At 37.7% G+C, this 19145-nt stretch overlaps 1 protein-coding gene across 1 annotated transcript in view; it reads right to left on the bottom strand.

The window, feature by feature from the left end:
• Positions 1 to 19145, bottom strand: part of MRPS9 (mitochondrial ribosomal protein S9) — a 62615-nt gene that overhangs the window by 17976 nt on the left and 25494 nt on the right. The window contains exons 3-5 of the mRNA XM_077914909.1: positions 11163 to 11225; positions 11042 to 11072; positions 2031 to 2110 (exon numbers count right to left, since the gene is read on the bottom strand). Of these exons, the coding sequence (XP_077771035.1) occupies positions 2031 to 2110; positions 11042 to 11072; positions 11163 to 11225 (174 nt within the window). The remainder of the gene's footprint in view (positions 1 to 2030; positions 2111 to 11041; positions 11073 to 11162; positions 11226 to 19145) is intronic.

The following is a 19145-nucleotide window of genomic DNA, read 5'->3' on the forward strand; positions in this document are numbered from 1 at the left end:
TGCAGTTGTTAATTAATAATACTGGCCAGACAGGACACTAAAGTGATCGGCATAAGAAGTTTTGGAAACACAAGGTTTTATTAATTATCTGAATTAAAATGCTCCAGGTAAACCAAAAGATCTACAATTCATACGTGTAAACTGTTCTGATGAGCAATACAACCAATGCTAAGCCCCATACTGCTTGGGGAGTCAAAACTCCCAACAAAATAAACAGACCTAAATTACTGAGTTTGACTAAAATCGAAAAGCCCAAAGAATTCTGCTCTACGTAACAGAAACTATTACTCAAAAAGGAAAACCAAAACAAAACCCCAAACCTTTATTAATCAGATGTAATTTGACATTTCAGTCAGCGTACAGTCGTATTTTATCCACTGAGAAACCGACTGGTTTCTCTAGCAGTACCTTTCTAAAACACATAAACCAACCCAAATAGAAGTTAGGCCTCTTCTACAATGTGTAATTTCTTCATTATGATGGAATGCAACAAAATATCTTGCCCTTGGGTTGCTCAGTTTCAGCCCAAACAAATGCAAATGGCTTGTCAGATGACAGCTGTTTGATAAGGCTCCTCTACAAGACCTGCATGCTTTACTTTTTTCCGTGAAACTCGGGATGAAAGGCAGAAGGCAGGAAGAGAATTAATGTAGCATACAGTCTAAAGGCAATGCTACAACCGTGATTAAGTAGAAAAGTTAAAAGGCACAGATTTTCCACAGCTTCGCTGCGTGCAACCCATCCGTGTAACAAGTTGACAGGCCTAGCGCGTCAGCTCCATCATCCCCTCCGACAGCTAAAACGCAGCACTGCATCCCTTTTCAGAGAAAATTTGCGTCTGCACCATGAAGCGTTGTACATTATTTCTTAGCACTGCAGGGGGCTCAAGTCCATATGGAACCTTCACAAATATTACCACAGATCAAACCGGCGGCATTGGGAGGCAGATTTGACATACCTATTTAAACGAACAGCAGGGGTCCTCGGGCAGCCTCGGGCTGCGGAGAAGCTCGGCGGAGAGCCAGCCCGGCTCCATTAGTCAGCAAAGACACACTCTACATTTATCATTCATTTCATTTCTGCCAGGGCAAGAAGCTCATTTGCCCAAGGTCAACAAAAAGCGAAAAGAAGGTTTTCTTTTTTTTTTTTTCCCCAAGAAATAAATGTACCTGACAAGTGAGGATTTTGTCCTTTGGGTGTGTGGAGCACAAATAAACACCAGAGAGTTCTAAAAGTGCCGAGTGAATGTGTGCCTGGGATTCAGGCAACCTGAAAGCTGACTGAGGACGTGGGGGGAGGGGGAGGGGGAAAGCCTGCTGAATGTTTTTGCAACTTTCAAAAATCATGTAATGAAGAAATAAAATCCGACATCGTGTTCTTAAAGGAAAATGGGGTCTGTTGTAAAAAACTGGGTATTAGCAATCTAGCCGTTTTGTTCAGAGTACCCGAGGGAACCCCCAAATTTGCACACTATCAAACACTTAGAGCTCTGAAACAAAATAAAAGCCGTTCCCAAGGACACTTGAACCCAGTTGCAAGTCAAAGTGTAATAAAACCATTTCTTAGGTCTTTCGGAGGCACAGATTCTAGACTCATAAGGCTGCATTCGTTTCTGAAAAGCTAAAACTGTGTATGAATAAACAAAAAGTACAGAGGACAATCTGACTCTCTCCATGGTAAATGCCTCACAGCCCATGACAGCAGCATATCCTCGCCCCTTTCCTGCTTCGTGCCTTACCTTCAATACACACACATGCATTATTACTGAGTGGGGCATCTATCTCCTACAATGATCTCAATCTGTAAGTAGCAGCATTTTAAGGCCAAACCATCCTGATATAAATTCTATGATGCTTATTTACCTTCAGCAAAAATGAACAAATAAAATAGTCTTTTGACATACTGCCTTATCTCTAGAGGTCTTAGTTCCATTCAATATGAAACATACTAGGTGATCCTGAAGCTGAGCAAAATGTCTGGTACACTTAGCTTACAGTTCATATTATTAATCATCGATATAATATACTTACATGCATTAATGAATAATACGCCTGTTTGCCAGTATAAAAGAGAAAATGAAATGGACGGCCATCTTCTCCCCATTGGATTGCTAATAAAAAGCCAGATGAAAACAAAAAATAAAAATGTATACAGAGACCAAATAGCTATACTTAACAGAAGTTAAAAGACATGTCTACAATTCTGATTAACTTTTAAAATGACAAAACAGCTTTAATATTTAGGTCAGCATGTTTAACATGTAAATATTTAGAATATTTAATATTCCATATCATTAACATAAAACAATGTTTATGCCTGATAAAATATTCCTATATATTTTATTATGAGAATTTCTAGAACCTGTTTTAAATAAACACATAAAACAGCAAAAATCATCTTGTTAGAACAAAGAAATTAGGTTTGGCTGTAAATATAACACGGTCTCATATTCTTAAAAAGGGAAACTGATAGAGTTAATGTTGTTACACATTCAGAAAATTAGGAAAAGGCATAATATAACAAAGAAAAAAACTAAATGGATTTTTCCATGCCACATTGTTTGTTCCAACTCTGTGGTGACATACCTCAGAGAGTTTCAATGTCTAAAACAGAAGGGGCCCCCACAAGGTGTTATGTGTAATTCCTTTTGAAATACAGATGGTCATTCACATCTAATAAACACCAAATGAACAGGAATGGAGTCACTGTAGTAAATAAACCAAACCTGACTCCACATCCTTTGCCCTTATTTCTACCGAGTTGTTTCTGTTAACCATTTGTGGAAACTCCAATACATTAAAAGTACACTTCTCTGTCAATTACAGAAATTGAAAACTCTTTTCTCTCAATCTGTCATTTACTTTTTTTTTTTGTTTAAGAGACAGCATCTTTCTTCTTTTTTTTTTTTTTTTTTTAAAGGAACAAGGTACTTTATCTTTTGGGCAGGTGGACAAACACCAAGAGCTTCAATGTGTTTAAATCCTGTGTCACCTTTTAATTTGGTTTACAGTGTCTTTCATAATCAAGAAGTTTAAAATATATGTGTACTGTAGAATCTGTCATTGTCCTCTTGGCTGATTTCCACTATCACCCCTACTAAGGAGCCTTGTTAGACATCTTTTCCCTAACTGCCTCCCTCCTCAAGAACTTTTAATATCACACATATACTGTGTATCTGTTGATGTACACAGTGGCCCTTTGAAGGTCCATAAACATTCTAACAGCTCAGACTTTTCTCACCTCCTATGGATTCATTTATGCCCTCTCCCGGACAACACCACTCCTATGGAGAGAGCATGCTTTAAGACTTTGGGCTTTCTAAAAACTATTTTTCTGTATTTTCTTCTGGAATTTGAATTTTTTTCATGTTCAGAAATTTCACCTATCTGAAATCTATGTTCATCAGGCAGAAACCCAAGTTATCAATTACCTTGTCCAGCAAAGAGTCATTATCCCACTATCTTGTATCATTATTACAAGAGCAAGAATGAGCAGAGGGAAGGGCCAAGGGAGAAGAAAGTATCTCAAGCCGACTCCACATGGGGCTTGATCTCATGACCCAAGATCACGAACTGAACCAAAACCAAGAGTCAGACACTTAAGAGTGCACCACCCAGATGCTCCACTACGCTCTTCTGTTGAAATACCATCTGTACAGTGAGTAGGATATTTTTGTCTTCTGAGGATAACTGACATTACACATAGGCCACTTTAAGTGAATATATTTAAAACAAAGCCCAAAATTTCATAATAAACTACGAAGAAAAATCAATTTTGATAGGGATTTTTGCTTAAAAAAGGAAACCAGATTCTTATATGCCATTGGCTATGGATGAATTAAATACTTCAGGGGATCCCTGGGTGGCTCAGCGGTTTGGTACCTGCCTTTGGCCCAGGGCGTGATCCTGGGGTCCTGGGATCAAGTCCCGTGTTGGGCTCCCGGCATGGAGCCTGCTTCTCCCACCTCCTGTGTCTCTGCCTCTCTCTCTCTCATGAATAAATAAATAAATCTTTTTTTAAAAAATAAATACCTTGCCAACATCGTTTTCATAGACTTCATGAAATCCTGTATATCTTCCAAATAACTTCACTATGTAATTCATTTTCATTGTATTGCTAAGGCAGTTAGACAAATAACATGGTTGCAGGTAAGAGACTACCTTAAAACTTGGGAGGTGATGTTGAGCTGGGTCTCATTGCACGTCTGAGTATGTGAGTATGTAGTGATGTATGAGTATGTATATACTTGACTTCATAATATTTCATTCAATCTAAGATATTACAGATTTAAGATGCCCCATCAGGCATCTTATACAAAGGAAAAAATGTTGATCATTATAGTTTACATTAATTATAAAATGAATCCAGTTGTCAAATGTTAAAACTGAAAAAACTCAGAATTCACAAAATATGGCATAAACAAACATGCTGATGCTGAATACTCTAATCTGACCCACTGGTCTGTCAGAATACTGCACCACTGCCATCATTTGATTAAAATAAGCTTTTTGCTGCATTTTGATAGCTGGTAGGGTGTTTCCTACATAAGAATTCTTATTTCTCTTTAAAAAATGTCTTGCTGCTTCTTGAACATTTACTCTCTCAAATAAAGTGCAGAAGTTTTTTCCAAAAGTCCTAGCAGGACTTTGATAAAAAATTTATTACAGTTATTAATAGTTTTTAAAGAAGCAACCTTGCAGTATCTTTCCTTAGAGGAACATGAAATCTTTTCTCTAGCTATTAGAGTTTCACTTATGAGCTTTAAGTTTTATAATTTTCTACATAAAACTCTTGCATATTTTTATAAGTTTTATCTGTATTTTTGTTTTTCTTGACACTGCCCTCATTTAATTATTTTCTATAAAATTAACTTTATTACACAATATATACCCTTCTTTCACTACTTTTTCAACAGACTTTTTTAACAGTTCACAGCAGAGTTGAGAGTAAAGTAGAGATTTCCTATATACCATCTTTGCCCCCACATATGCATAGCCACCTCCCCTACCCTTGTGGTACTTTTGTTATAAGTGATGAAACTACTCTGGCACATCATTATCACTCTAAGTCCAGAGTTCACATTACGGTTTACTTGTGCTGCATACTCGGTGGGTTTGGATCCATCACTATAATATCACAGAGTAGTTTCAGAGCCCTAAGAATACTGTGTTCGGAGTGCCTGGGTGGCTCAGTGGTTGAGCATCTGCCTTCAGCTCAGGTTGGATACCAGGGAAGTACCACATCAGGCTCCTCACAGAGAGCCTGCTTCTCCCTCTACCTGTGTCTCTGCCTCTGTGTCTCTCATGAATAAATAAAATCTTAAAAAAAAAAAAAAAAAAAGAATTCTCTGTGTTCCACCTACTCCCCTTCACCGCTGGCAACCACTAATGTTTCCACTGCTTCCATAGTTTAGCCTTTTCCAGAATGTCATATACTTAGAACCATACGGTAGGTACCCATTGCAGATTGGCTTCTTTCACTTGGTCATTTGCATTTAAGTCTCTTCCCTGTCTTCTCATGGCTTGATAGCACCTTTCTTTCTAGTGCTAAAGAATATTCCACTGTCTATTGATACCACAGTTTAATTACCCATTCATATGCCAAAGGACACCTTGGTTACTTCCAAGTTTCGGCAATAATGAACAGAGCTGCTATAAACATCTGTCTGCAGGTTTCTGTGTGGATTTAAGAGTTCAATCCCTCTGGATAAATACCAAGGAACACAAATGCTGGATTGTATGGAAGAGTATGTTTAGAAATCGCCAAACTATCTTTCCAAGTGTTTGTAGCATTTTTGCATTTCCATCAGTGATGAATGAGAACTCCTGTTGATCAACATCCTTGGACAATTTGGTGGTATCAGTGTTGTGGATTTTGGCCATTCTAATAGGTGTGTAGTACCTCACTGTTGCTTTAATTGGTATTTCCCTGATGTGAAGCATCTTTTCATATGCTTGTTTGCCATGTATACACGTTCTGTGGTATCTAATAAGAACTTCGGCCAATTTTTAAATTGGTCACTGGTTTTCTCACTGTTGAGTTTAAGAGTTCCTTGTGTATTTTGGATAACAGTCTTTTATCAGGTATGCCTTTTCCAAATATTTTCTACAACCTGTGGCTTGTCTTTTCATTCTCTTGACAGTGTCTTTCTCACAGCAGAAAGTTTTAATTTTAATGAAATCCAGCTTCTCCTTTGGTGTTGTATATAAAAAGCCATGGCCAAACCCAAGGTCTTCTGGGTTATTAATTATTGATTCAATTTCTTTAATTGATATAGGCCTATTCAAATTGTCTATTTCTGCTGTAAGTTGTGGCAGATTGTATCTAATCTACAAGGAATTGGTCTACTTCACGTAGGTTATCAAATCTATAGGCACAGAGTTGTTCACAGTATTCCTTGATTATCCTTTTAATGTCTCTGGGATCTGCAGCGGTATCCCCTCTTTCATTTCTGGTACTAGTAATCTGTGTCCTTGCTCCTTTCTTTCAAGTAGGACACTAGAGGCTCATCGATTTTACTGATAAAATAAAACTGACATATAAAATCTATTATCAAAGAACCAGCTTTTGTTGATTTTCTCCACTGCTTTCCTGTTTTTAACTTCACTGACTTTTGCTGTAATTTTTATCAATTCTTTCTTCTACTTCCTTTGGATTTAATTTGCTCTTCTTTGTCTAGTTTCCTAAGATGGAAGCTTAGATAAGTGATTTCAGATAGTCTTTTCTACTACACACATTCAATGCTATAAATTTCCCTCTGAACGCTTCTTTTGCTCACTCTTTTTATAAAGATTAAATATTAGAATTCACTTGCCAGAGGCAAAGCTGAAGTTTATTGTTCTAAACTCTTTCAGTACATTTACCTATGTCTATCTACTGAAATACAGAGGACTGTCTGCATGTTTTTTAAAAACACAAATGGTATTAGGCTGTATTTACTTCCTATAGATTATTTGTTTTCCCCTCCCCCAAAATTCATTTTGGAACCTAATCCCTGATGTGCTGGTATTTTGGTGTGGGGCCTTTGGGAGGTGATCAGGTCATAGGGGCAAAGCCCTCATAAACAGGATGAGTGACTTCACAGAAGGAACCCCAGAGATCCTGGGTCCCTTCACCATGTGAGGACACAGGGAAAGATAGTGGTCTATGAGCCAAGAAGCAGGCTCTCACCTGGTGTCTTGATTTTGGACTTTCCAGCCTCTAGGACTAGGAAAAATAAATTTCTGGGGTTTATACACCACCCAGTGTATGGTAGCTTGAATGGACTAAGACAACACTACACCATTTTCACTTCCTTTTCTCACCTAACAGCGTGTCTTATCTGTACTAATACAACTAGAACTACTTCTTTCTTTTTTTTGGAGAGCAAGAGGTGAGAGAGACAGGGTGCACAGGTGAGCAAGCATCAATGAGTCTGGGCAGGGAGTAGGGGCAGAGGGAGAGGGAGAGGGAGAATCTTAAGTAGGCTCCAGTATCAGTGCAGAGCCCAACACAAGGCTGGATCTCAAAACTCTGAGATCATGGCCTAAACTGAAATTAAGAGTCAGACACTTAAAAAAGACTAAGCCACTCAGGCACCCCTGGAACTACCTCTCTTGATCATCAGTATACTACTCTATAGTAGAATTCTCTGATGGTTTAGTTAGCTACCCTAAATTTTTGCTGATATATAATATTTACAATTTTTAATCTGATAAGTGATAATGACCACCTGTCATTTTAATAGAACACTGTTTCTGATCTGATAATTTCCTATGTTTACTACTTGTATTTTCGTTTATGAATAACCTACTTTGTTGGATACTTAACTGACTGTGCCCCTGTTGCTTTTTAAATTTATGCTTTTTCCCAAAGAGAATTTGAATTTTAAAATAGATAATTTATTGATCTTTGTCCTCTGCATTTTTGTATGACTTAAGGGTATAACATTATCCATTATTTGACAGTTATATGTTTATCCTCCAACTAGCCATTTTATTAAATTCTATTTTAGAATGTAAATTTCTTAATTCCAAAATCATAATGAACTTTTAAGGAATGGTAGTGGTACCACCTGGGCTGCCCTATTCAAATTCTTTAGAGCCTTATTTAACAGCTTTTCCTATGAACATCTCAATGTTAAATGCATGGTACAAAAAGGCTCATCATGGTCGTCAAATCCATTTAAAAGATATTAGATTCCATTAATATAAATTAACATTCTTGTCTCATCAAACCACTCTTCAACTTCCTCGAATTCTATTTCATCTAGTGTTAGGTGCTATTTCTTGTGTGTGTCATCAATCTGGTATATATCTTTGTTTTTTCTGATATTTTTATCACTTGTCTTAAACAATGGAGCAGGATTTTTATGTTAACTCAATCTGGAAGCTTCTATCTTTTAAGAAAGGAAGTAACAGCACTTTACAACAATTATAAACTATTCAAATCTAAATTTCACTGATATTTCTTAACACGAAAATTAGTTTGTCACATGTTTACAAAGTACAAAATTGGTAGGTAGGTGGCAAAAAATATTTTGCTAATTCTAAAGGAATCCCGTCTAAATACAGTTAACTACAATGTAATAAAATCCTACGATACTAACATAGTTCCAAAAAAACAGGAGCATTTTGCAGGGATGTCTAGGAGTTTCAGTTGTTACATTCCAGCTGATAGTAATAAACTTCTAAGAAGCTGGTATGATTTGAAAGAAATAGTTTCAGAGGGGCAGATGTACAATAGATGCAACTAGTAGATAGAGATACACAAAGAGAAGACATGTAAATGAGGAGCCTGTGAAGCTGAAAAATAGGGAAGCCACTAACAATAATTTTTTAAAAGTCAGTTATAACATTTACAGAAATCCACTAAATTTAAGTTTCTATGCCTTGTATATAGTTTTGTTTCAATAAGCCTGAGCTGCATCTTTAAAGTGACATACACTTGTAATACAGCCTTCATTTATTATCTCCCCAAGAGCTATCAACTGAAATGATATTATAGTTTATAATCAACTATGTCAAAGAATTCAGCAAAATATAAAACACAATACAGTTATGAAAAGACCCTTAATTTTTATAACAAGATTCAAAATAAAAGTTCAAAGAGTGAAATGGAGCAGCAGAATGGAAGCAGGCCTAGCTCTGGGGACGCCCATGTGGCTCAGCCTGTTAAACATCTACCTTCGGCTCGGGTCATGGTCCAAGGGTCCTGAGATCGAGCCCCACAATCAATCGCTCTACTCAGCGGGGTGTCTGCTTCTCCCTCTCCTCTTTGCCCTTCCTCATACTCTCTCTCAAATAAATAAATAAAATCTTAAAAAAAAAAAAAAAGAATCCCTAGCTCTGAACACAGACTTAGCAGAAATATCAATGTAAAAACAAATACATTTTTTATTGAAATACCTGCTCTCTAATCAATCTCTACCAAATCGGCTCTAAAAGATACTGAGTAATGCTGCCTGCACAATGAGTATCTGTGGCTACCATGATCTTCTCTAGGATATCCACACATTTTGCTGCTGAGTTACATGCTTACTAAGAGTCAGCTGTGTCAATTCTCAAACCTGTTTATTATAATAGTACTTATTTCTATAATTACATGAATTAAGTATTACATAAACAGATGAAATAAGAGTGGAAACAGAAGAGAGAGTTTTTGCTTCTATGAAACTAGGTTAAATGCTTTTTAAAAACTGAAAGGCAAATTACTTAAAAAAAAAAAAAAGGTTTATTTCACTTCAGTGTGGCTAGAGGAAAAATCTGTAGAAATACAGAAACATTCTGCACTCAGATCTCTTAGGAACTTTAAGTTCTTTGCTCCACTGTGAGGAAACCAAAACTAAAAAAACTTTGATGATTCCTCAGTGACAGCAGGGGTATGCAAAATAAATAGGAAAAAACAGATACCTACTCAAAGAAAAAAAAAAAATCCTCTACAATTGTAGCAAAAGATGAACATATATAAATTTATGCTGAATGTTTTTAAGAAGTAATTTCTAGCTTTAGTACTTTAAAAAAAATTTTTTAGTACTAAAAAAAAAATTGTTTTTCAAAATAGGCTTGACACCCAGTGTGGAGCCCAATGAGTGGCTTGAACTCATGACCCAGAGATTAAGACCTGAACTGAGATCAAGAGTTGGATGCTTAACCCACTGAGTCACCCAGGCCACCTCCTAGCTTTAGTACTTTTTAAATTACCAGACAACTACCACCAGTCCATACTGGCTAACAGGCTTTTAATGTAAATTAGGAAAGAGTAAATATATTATTTCCTTGAAAGCTTAAAGCCTGCTGTATGTTTCTGTCAAAATTTAATTTTACACATTTAAGAGACAAAGAGAAAATTTTAAAAGAAGCAAGGAAAACAGAAGGCTATGCAAGAACAATGGCTACCTCCTCATTAGAAACAGTGTGAGGCAAAAGACAATGGAATTATATCAATAAAGGAAAGACCAAAAAAGGGGGGGGGGGGGGAGGAACCTATATTCAGTGAAAATGCTTCCGAAATGAACAAAAATTTTAAATTTTCAAATAAAAAAAGGCAAATCAGTTTCCAGCAGATCTGTACCAAACTCAAAAAAGGCATGTTAGGGGATCCCTGGGTGGCGCAGCGGTTTGGCACCTGCCTTTGGCCCAGGGCGTGATCCTGGAGACCCGGGATCGAATCCCATGTCGGGCTCCCGGTGCATGCAGCCTGCTTCTCCTTCTGCCTGTGTCTCTGCCTCTCTCTCTCTGTGTGTGTGACTATCATAAAAAAAAAAAAAAAAAAATTTAAAAAAAAAAAAAAAAAAAAAGGCATGTTAGAATGCAAATAAATCAGTCTAATAGTACAGGCATAAACTCTATCCTGATCTAATTATGGTATTATTTAATTAAAAAGAAATAATTTGTAAATTCCAGTCATTTATTATTAGTTATAAAATATCACTGACTGACTTCACAACTGCCAAGATACAGGAATATGTCTCCACCTTTTGTGGGCAACTGCTAATATGTAATGTAACACTGTAACACTATAGTAAAGAAAGAACTGTTCATTCATTCTTGAGCAAACTCACCTCTTTGTTTTGGAAAAATCTGTTCAGGATGCTGTAAAATAAATTACAGTGCATTAGATAATTACTGTAAGATATTATAAATCTAAGTGAAATTTTAAAAAATATTAATGAAGATAACTACCTTCATTATTGGCCTGGCTTGCTTCTCAAACAAACCACTTGGAAAAAGGTAAGCAATAGCTTTCTGAAAATACACACAAAGGTTAATTAATGACTGTTATAAACACAAGTTAATGTTATGACAAACAGTTACTGAGTACTCAGTATCAAACTAAGGATATCAAACTAAGAATTTCATATACATTGTCTCATCTTATAATCCTTTAAATGGGTAATAAAATAACCACATATACATCCCCCCAAAGAAAAATTATTTGTAACTCTTAAACTGGTTATTAACAATTTCCAAGTGTCAGTTTCAAACATGAATATGACACCACAAATCTCTCTTTTTTAAAAGCAAATGGAGGTGTTCCTATACAACCTCCACAGTAATGTGCTCAAGAGCACCCCTTCTAACTTCTCTTTGGCAGTACAAATATCAAAGACCGAATACTGAGAAGAGCAGGCTCCAAGCCTCATCCACCGTGACAGCCCTAACGTTTTTAGATGCTCTTTGAACTCTTCCCTAGGAAGTTGTGAGAGGTTTTTAAACTACATTTTTCCAACCAAGTTCTCTTAAATGTCTATTTCTCAATGGGGATGCTATTGGCATTTTGAGTGTGACAGCTCTGTTGCAGGCAGCCTTCCCCTTCTCCTATACTGCAGGGTGCTTAACACCCCTGGTCCTTCTCTACAATCAATGCCAGGAACATCCTAGTGCCTGTGAAAAATCTTGCCCCCACACATTGCCTAAAGCCCCTCACCTCCTAGTACTGCCACCAACTTGAGAACCACCGTGTAAGCCATGACAGCGTCTTCTCCAACACGCTCCTCACAATTAAAAGCAAACCATATGCATTTTCATTTCCCTTGCATGGTGTCAGATGAGACGTCTGTGGCCTTGGATCTTATTAGCACTACATCTGAACTCTGAAGGAACTGGTAGTTCATGTAAACACAGTGCTGCTCCTTTAGAGAGGCTGCTCTTTGGACAGGCCTTTCTGCCTTCCCACACAGTAAATGTGCTAGATCAGATTCCGCTGCTCAAAGTAGGGACCTACAACTTGGGGCTTATAAAATCAATTCTATTAGGGAGCCCATCTGTGTTTCTGGGTCAACCTCATTCTTCCATTCAGCCTTTGGGCAATAGAACGGACACTAAAGGAACCCTTAGATCAAACATCAGAGTGCTAATTTTGTGAACATTTTTTTAAAAAACAGGGACTCCTCTGCCTTCCTTCTCTGAGGGAGAAAAGGTGGACTTTTTAAGAAGTGATGTTGAGACAACTCATTGCCACTTGGAAAAAGATAAAAGTGGATGCAAGCCCAACAACGTACAGGAGAATAACCTGCAGATGGGGCAGACAGCTAAATAGCAGAAATCAAATCAAACAAGAACTACAAGAAAACATAGCATATTCCTTTATATAACCTATATCCCCACAGGCAAAACCAACATCATTACAGGTTATTCACCGATTTATAACAAAATTTAGAACACCGCCCCCCTCCCCAACAAGGTTGGTTGCATAAATGATGGCATATCCATCCCACTCTAGTCATTTTAAAAAAGACTGATAAAAGCAAGATGCAAAGGAAATGTACTTAGAGTGTGACCTTTGGTGTAAGAAAAGGAAGAAAACACAAACAGGAATAGGGGAAAATATACACAGGTTTCTTTCCACAAGGGAAAGTACAGTAGAAACTAATAAAAGTCATGCTTTATAAAGGAGTGTGTGGCAGCAGGGTGAGGGACACAGAGATGAGTAAAGCTTCCCTGGGCATGCCTTTAATTCAGCTTAACTTTGAAGCACGAATAGGTTGTACATATTAAAGACTAAAATTTTCAAAAGAAACTCTAAAATTTAATATAAACAAATAAACCTAATTTCTAATGACAAAAGAAAAACAGCAAAATCTTCAACTTTACTTGGAAGGTTTATGGCCAGTAACATTAATGTTAAAATTAATATTAAAATTCAGAAACATTTTGTGTATATTATACCATAAAGTAAATGAATGTATTAATTTCAAGGTGACCAAAATGTTACTGTAGGAGAAGAGATACAAATATAAAAGAAGAAATGTAATGTTAAATTTGAATTGGACAAATCAATGCATACTTGTGATCTTTTAAAAATACTATTCCCTGGATTATTCCTACAATTTAAACGATAATACTTTTTAGTTCTGTCCCCTGAAGGAGCATAGAAGCAATGAAACTCTAGGAGCAATGAGTGGCCCCTAGCATCCAAATCTTGGTTTCTAAATACAATTTCCTAGTATATGCAACAGAGTATCTTAGAAAAATGGTTAATTCTAGGCCCAAGGCAGGGAAAGTACAAAATAAGTCTGAGACACCTTCCCATGCCAGAAAGCAAGAAAGTGTATGAAAGGACAGAGAAGCCTGCTTCAAGGAGCTCCCACTGGCCACACTTGGGACAATGTGAACATCAAAAAGAAAAGGCAATGCCTTATAATACACTCAATATGTACATGTTGAAGAATGTGCCTCTACAGACACACACACACTCTCTCTCACTCTCCAGGGTTCTGAGGTAGGAGGCAAAGAGAAAAGGAAAGCCTCTTTATGAAACAATACCTCTTTATGAAATAATACCCGTTAATAAAAGTAGTAGGAGGAATGGCAGAAGGAGAAAAATCACTGTTTTATAACTTCCAAAGTAAACATCAATTTCAGGAAAGCATCAGTAGTGGATGCCAAAGTCATCTTCTTAGCTACAAGAGGAAAAAGTTCCCTTTACAATGAAGAGGTCTACTGGTCACCACATTAAATAAGGGATCAGACATACAATCAATAGTGGGACAAACTCATTATGTACCTCCTGGTATGAAGGAATAAGAAGTATACAGAATCATGTAAGTATTACCCTTTATACATTCTAGATCTAATCACAAGGAAGCAAGTAGAAAGCCAGAATGTGGACAACTGCAGAAGCCAGACAAGTGGTCTGGATTCTACAAAAAAACTAGCCAGCTATAGAGACATCTTGGGGAAAACTGAGGAAATTTAAGTACAGACTATATAATACATGGCATTATAGAATTATTATAATTGTATTAAATATAATAGTGGTATCGTGGAAAAATGATATAAAGGATGTACGTATTTAGGGGTACATGCTGATATGTTTATTTAGGGGTTAGGTGTTATGCTATGTGCATTTTCAATGGCTCACTCAAACTTTTATATATACAGAGACAAGGGAAATGTGGCAAAATGCTAAAAACTGGCAAATCTACGTGAAAGATGTATATATGTGTGTGTGTTTGTATTCACTGAATATTCAAGTCTTCTGGAAATTTGAAAAATATTCAAGTCTTCTGGAAATTTGAAAAATAAAAAGCTGAGGAAAATGTTAAAAATTAAAAAGTCATTTAAATCTTTCCAAACCTAACCTGTCTCAGCAGGGCCACCATGAGCCTACAGCACCTGTGGACCAGATGGACATCAGGCCTGGTTCCCACAGTCAGACACAGTAGCCCCAAGGCTGGTCACACATCGTAGCCAAGAGGCTACTGACCCCAGGGCTTGCATAAGACTATTAGCGTGAACACTGAAGTACAACCTGCAGCCTGAGGTGAGCGTGCCAGAGTTATGGGGGATAGGGGACAGAGCTGCAACCAACTTTCAAGTCACATTCAAGCTGTCACTGGCATTCATCTTCAAATATAAAAATTACTAGTAACCTAGGTGAGAGTCCATGAGGGTAGTGAAAATGTAAAGGATTCTAGCCTGCAGCTAGATTTCTCATGAAAACTAAGATGCAGACAAGTCACCAGGAAGTTAACTGGTAGAACGTGAAAATAAAGCCTCGATTGCAAAGGCTGTCTAGGTCTTACAAATAAAAAACAAGTTAATAAAGAATTTGCTGGAAATTTCCTGATTTCCTAAAGGAATCCGGAAAAGTAGCACTGCCTCAAAAACAAAAACAAAACTTTTCAGCTAAGAATAAATTAACAGATATTTACTAATTCAGAATTCCTCACTATATTAAGTGATTATATTTTATTTATTTATTTTAGAGAGGGCATGCAATTGGGGCAGGGGGCGGGAAGAAGGGGAGGGACAAGCTAACTTGGCACTGAGCATGACACAGAACTCAATACGATGACCCTGAGATCAAAATCTGAGCCAGACACAAGACAGATGCTTAACCAACTGAGCCACTCAGGCGCTCCTAAGTGAGAATAATAACACAACCAACTATACTGTATTGTACTATTTTATACTATACTACACACTATATACTCTATTACTAATTATTGATATGGCATATACAATGTACTACGCTTATATATTGTACCAAGTATTATTACATTTGTACCAAACTACATTAGTTTTGTACTAAGTACTATGGAAAAGGACCACAGAGCAAGATACCATGGTAGAGAAATAACCAAATCACAAATTCAGTAAAAACAATGAAAAACCAAGGATGGCAGAAAAAGGAACAAAGGAAGAAACAGCACATAAGGTAAACTTTTTTTTTTTCAACATCTGTATTATATCTTTTCTACCAGATTATGAGGAATATGCTTCCTAATTCCAGTGTTCTATTGGTCATACACTGGTTACTGTTTTCAACCAAAGAGAAGATACAAAACAGGAAAGTCACACTCCTCTGAGTGGTCTGTCATCTGTTCAGCAGACCTAACCTATTATTTCCATTTATCTCCTATGGGCACTCTAAATAGATTTCTTACAAGTTCTGAGGCAAATAGACCTGGATTTTATGAAAAAATAATTTTGTTGGCTTTCTGGGTCTGTATAACTTGTTTTAATAGTTGTTAAAACTCAAGTCAGTGAATATCGTTTGGAAAAAAATAGTACTCACAGGAAAAGAATTTTGAGTGTTAGGATGAAGTTGAGTAGCCCACTGATGTGTTCTGGGCACAGCATCATGTGCTGTACCACAGTAAAACCCTTACTTTCACTGCACTTCAGAATTCAGAACAGAGGGAGTGGTGAATGTGTAAATAACCTAAGACCCTTACTATGTCCTATAACCATAAAAATATCCTCTGGTAACACCATTCCCAGTGATTCTAACTTGTAAGGACATCAGCTTTATCTAGTTGTTGTGGGGATTAAATAAGGTACTGGCAAAAGTACAGCACCCAGTAGGCACTAGATAAATGTTAGCTATACAAAAATGTTCTATGTGAAATACTTCCTCACAGTATTTTAAGACTTAAAGTGGCAAAGCTAGAACTTGAACCTTCTGATATTTGATTTCTGAATGTGCTCTTCCCTGCTGAGGTTAGGGAACCAACCTAAGTCTCTCAGAAAACAGATTTACTTCTCCACTGGTATCAAGGACATTCAGCTATTTAGCAATAAAATTAGGAGAAAGCCCAACTGTGCTCAAAGGAAAAAACAGTGACCATTCACCGTGAATCAATTTTACTCAACAAATACTCATCACACCGGAGTTCTAGGTACTCTGCTAGTTTAGGAAGATATAGTTCCTGATCGCATTCTAGCAGTGGAGACAGAGTCACACATAATCCCAAATACGGGGGTCACTGTCACAGTGTATATTGCTTAGTAAAATATACCCAGGACCTGTGCTGGAACTATTTCTAGGTTACATGGCAGGAACTAAGGGAAGTGGTCACTTACTTTTCTCAACAATATTTTTCATCTGGCTCTTCTTAGCAGTTCTTGCCAAGTAAGGTTACCTTTACATTGTTTTCTTTGCCTACAATACCATTGTTCCATTTCTCCATTAAACATATTGTCTTCTGAGACCTAGATCAAATACCAGCCCTCCTGAGGGATCTCTCCTAACTTCCTGGGGGCTCTGTGATTTCCCCTCTTTGTCTATACCTACTGGGGCAATCTCCAGACTTGCCTGCGCCCTATCACCTCAAACAAACTGGAGAGACAGAGGTCTTAGGTGTCTCCAGACCCACACCATTTGGCCAGTCTATTCTCTCCCCCGTCCTTCCTGGCTTGAATTTCCATACTTCTTACAGCAACCACAAAGGCTGATGCTCACCTTTCCTTTACATACGAATTCCTGCCCTATTTGTGAGCCACCTACACAAGACTCCTCATGTCATCCAGGCCAATAAGCCACCCTTAATTTCCATTCTTATTTCCGTTCTTAGAAGGACACACTCACTTCCTCAACTACCTCAATTCTTTCACCCACAGATTTCAATTTGGCCTCACAAGAATTCTGATCCTGCAATTTTGGCTCACCAAGACTTCCTTCCGAATCTCATGACCGACAGCCAGGTCTCTTCCATAGGAGGCTTCAGTCTTTGCCTCACTTCCAGCCATGTTCCCCTCCTACCTCTCTCCAAGTTCTTCCCTGGTCTCGTTTTTTTGTTTGTTTGTTTGTTTTTGTTTTTAAGAGATAGTATTTTTTTTTAAGATTTTACTTATTTATTCATGAGAGACACACCCACAGAGAGAGAGAGAGAGAGAGAGGCAGAGACACAGGCAGAGGGAGAAGAAGCAGGCTCCATGCAAGGAGCCCGACGTGGGACTTGATCCTGGGTCTTCAGGATCACGCTCTGGGCTGCAGGCGGCGCTAAACCGCCGCGCCACCGGGGCTGCCCTTCCCTGGTCTCTTGTAAACACATCTCTGCTTCTCCCTGAAATGCTAGTTCCCTCAGAGTGCCATCTCTGATTCTCTAGAGCGAACTGAGATAGGCTAAATCTATTTCTGTAGTTTCCAAACCATTCCCAACTGTCAACTGTCTTAGGGCTATTCCACTGAAGTATCCTTTTTTTTTTTTTAAATAGAATTCTTTTTTAATTTTTTATTTATTTTTTTATTTATGATAGTCACACACACACAGAGAGAGAGAGAGAGAGAGAGAGAGAGGCAGAGACATAGGCAGAGGGAGAAGCAGGCTCCATGCACCGGGAGCCCGACGTGGGATTCGATCCCCGGTCTCCAGGATCGCGCCCTGGGCCAAAGGCAGGCACTAAACTGCTGCGCCACCCAGGTATCCCCCACTGAAGTATCCTAAGAGCACGTTCAAAGCTGCTCCTCAGATAACTTGCTTTTGCCTTCTCACTGTTCTTCCTCCCAGGCCGGTTACCAAGTTTTTGGATCTTAGCTTGGTCACATGCAGAGGGTGCTCTGGAAGGCAAAGGGCCTTGGTTTCTTAGTCACCGTTTTCCCACCCTAGATGGAGAATATTGGCAGATACCACAGTCCGTCTCATTCATAGGAGATACATCCCAAGACCCTCAGCAGCCTAAAGCCGCAAACAGTACTGACCCTTATATATGTACTACACTTTTTCCTATACACACATGCCTATGATAAAGTCTAATTTATAAATTAGATACAGTAGGAGATTAACAATAAAACAATTAAAAAACAATTTTTAAAATTAAAAAAACAAAACAATTAAAAATAAAATATACTGTAATAAAAGTTATGCAAATATGGTCTCTCAAAATACCTGATTGTACTGTACTCATATTTTGTGACAGTATGAGATGATAAAATGCCTACGTGATAAGATAATGTGAGGTGAATGATGTAGGCACTGTGACATAATGTTAGGCTCCTACTGACCTTCTGATATGTCAGAAGGGGGGGTCATCTGCTTCTGGACAGACAGGTAGCAGAGGAATACAGTACTCAAAGGATAAATGGAGAAGGAAATTGACAGCAGAGTCTTTGAGTGACTCAACTAGAAAATACAACACTTTATAAATAATTGGCAAAATTTAAATACTGATCAATATCCTGCTACAGACTATATTCAAATTAATTTTGTTAAATGTGATAATGGTATTGTGGTTATATGGGAAAATATCCTGATTTTTTTGGAAATATATACTCAAGTATAAAGGGATAAAGTGTCATAACATTTGTAACTGATTTTATTTTTTAAAGATTTATTTATTTATTTGACGGGGGGGGGAAGAGAGAGAGAGAGAGAGAGAGAGAGAGCATGCGCACACGCACACACAAGCAGGGGTAGCAGCAGAAGGAGAGGGAGAAGC

The sequence above is a fragment of the Canis aureus genome, chromosome 11 (genome assembly GCF_053574225.1).
Source record: "Canis aureus isolate CA01 chromosome 11, VMU_Caureus_v.1.0, whole genome shotgun sequence".
NCBI classification, from domain to species: Eukaryota; Metazoa; Chordata; class Mammalia; order Carnivora; family Canidae; genus Canis; species Canis aureus.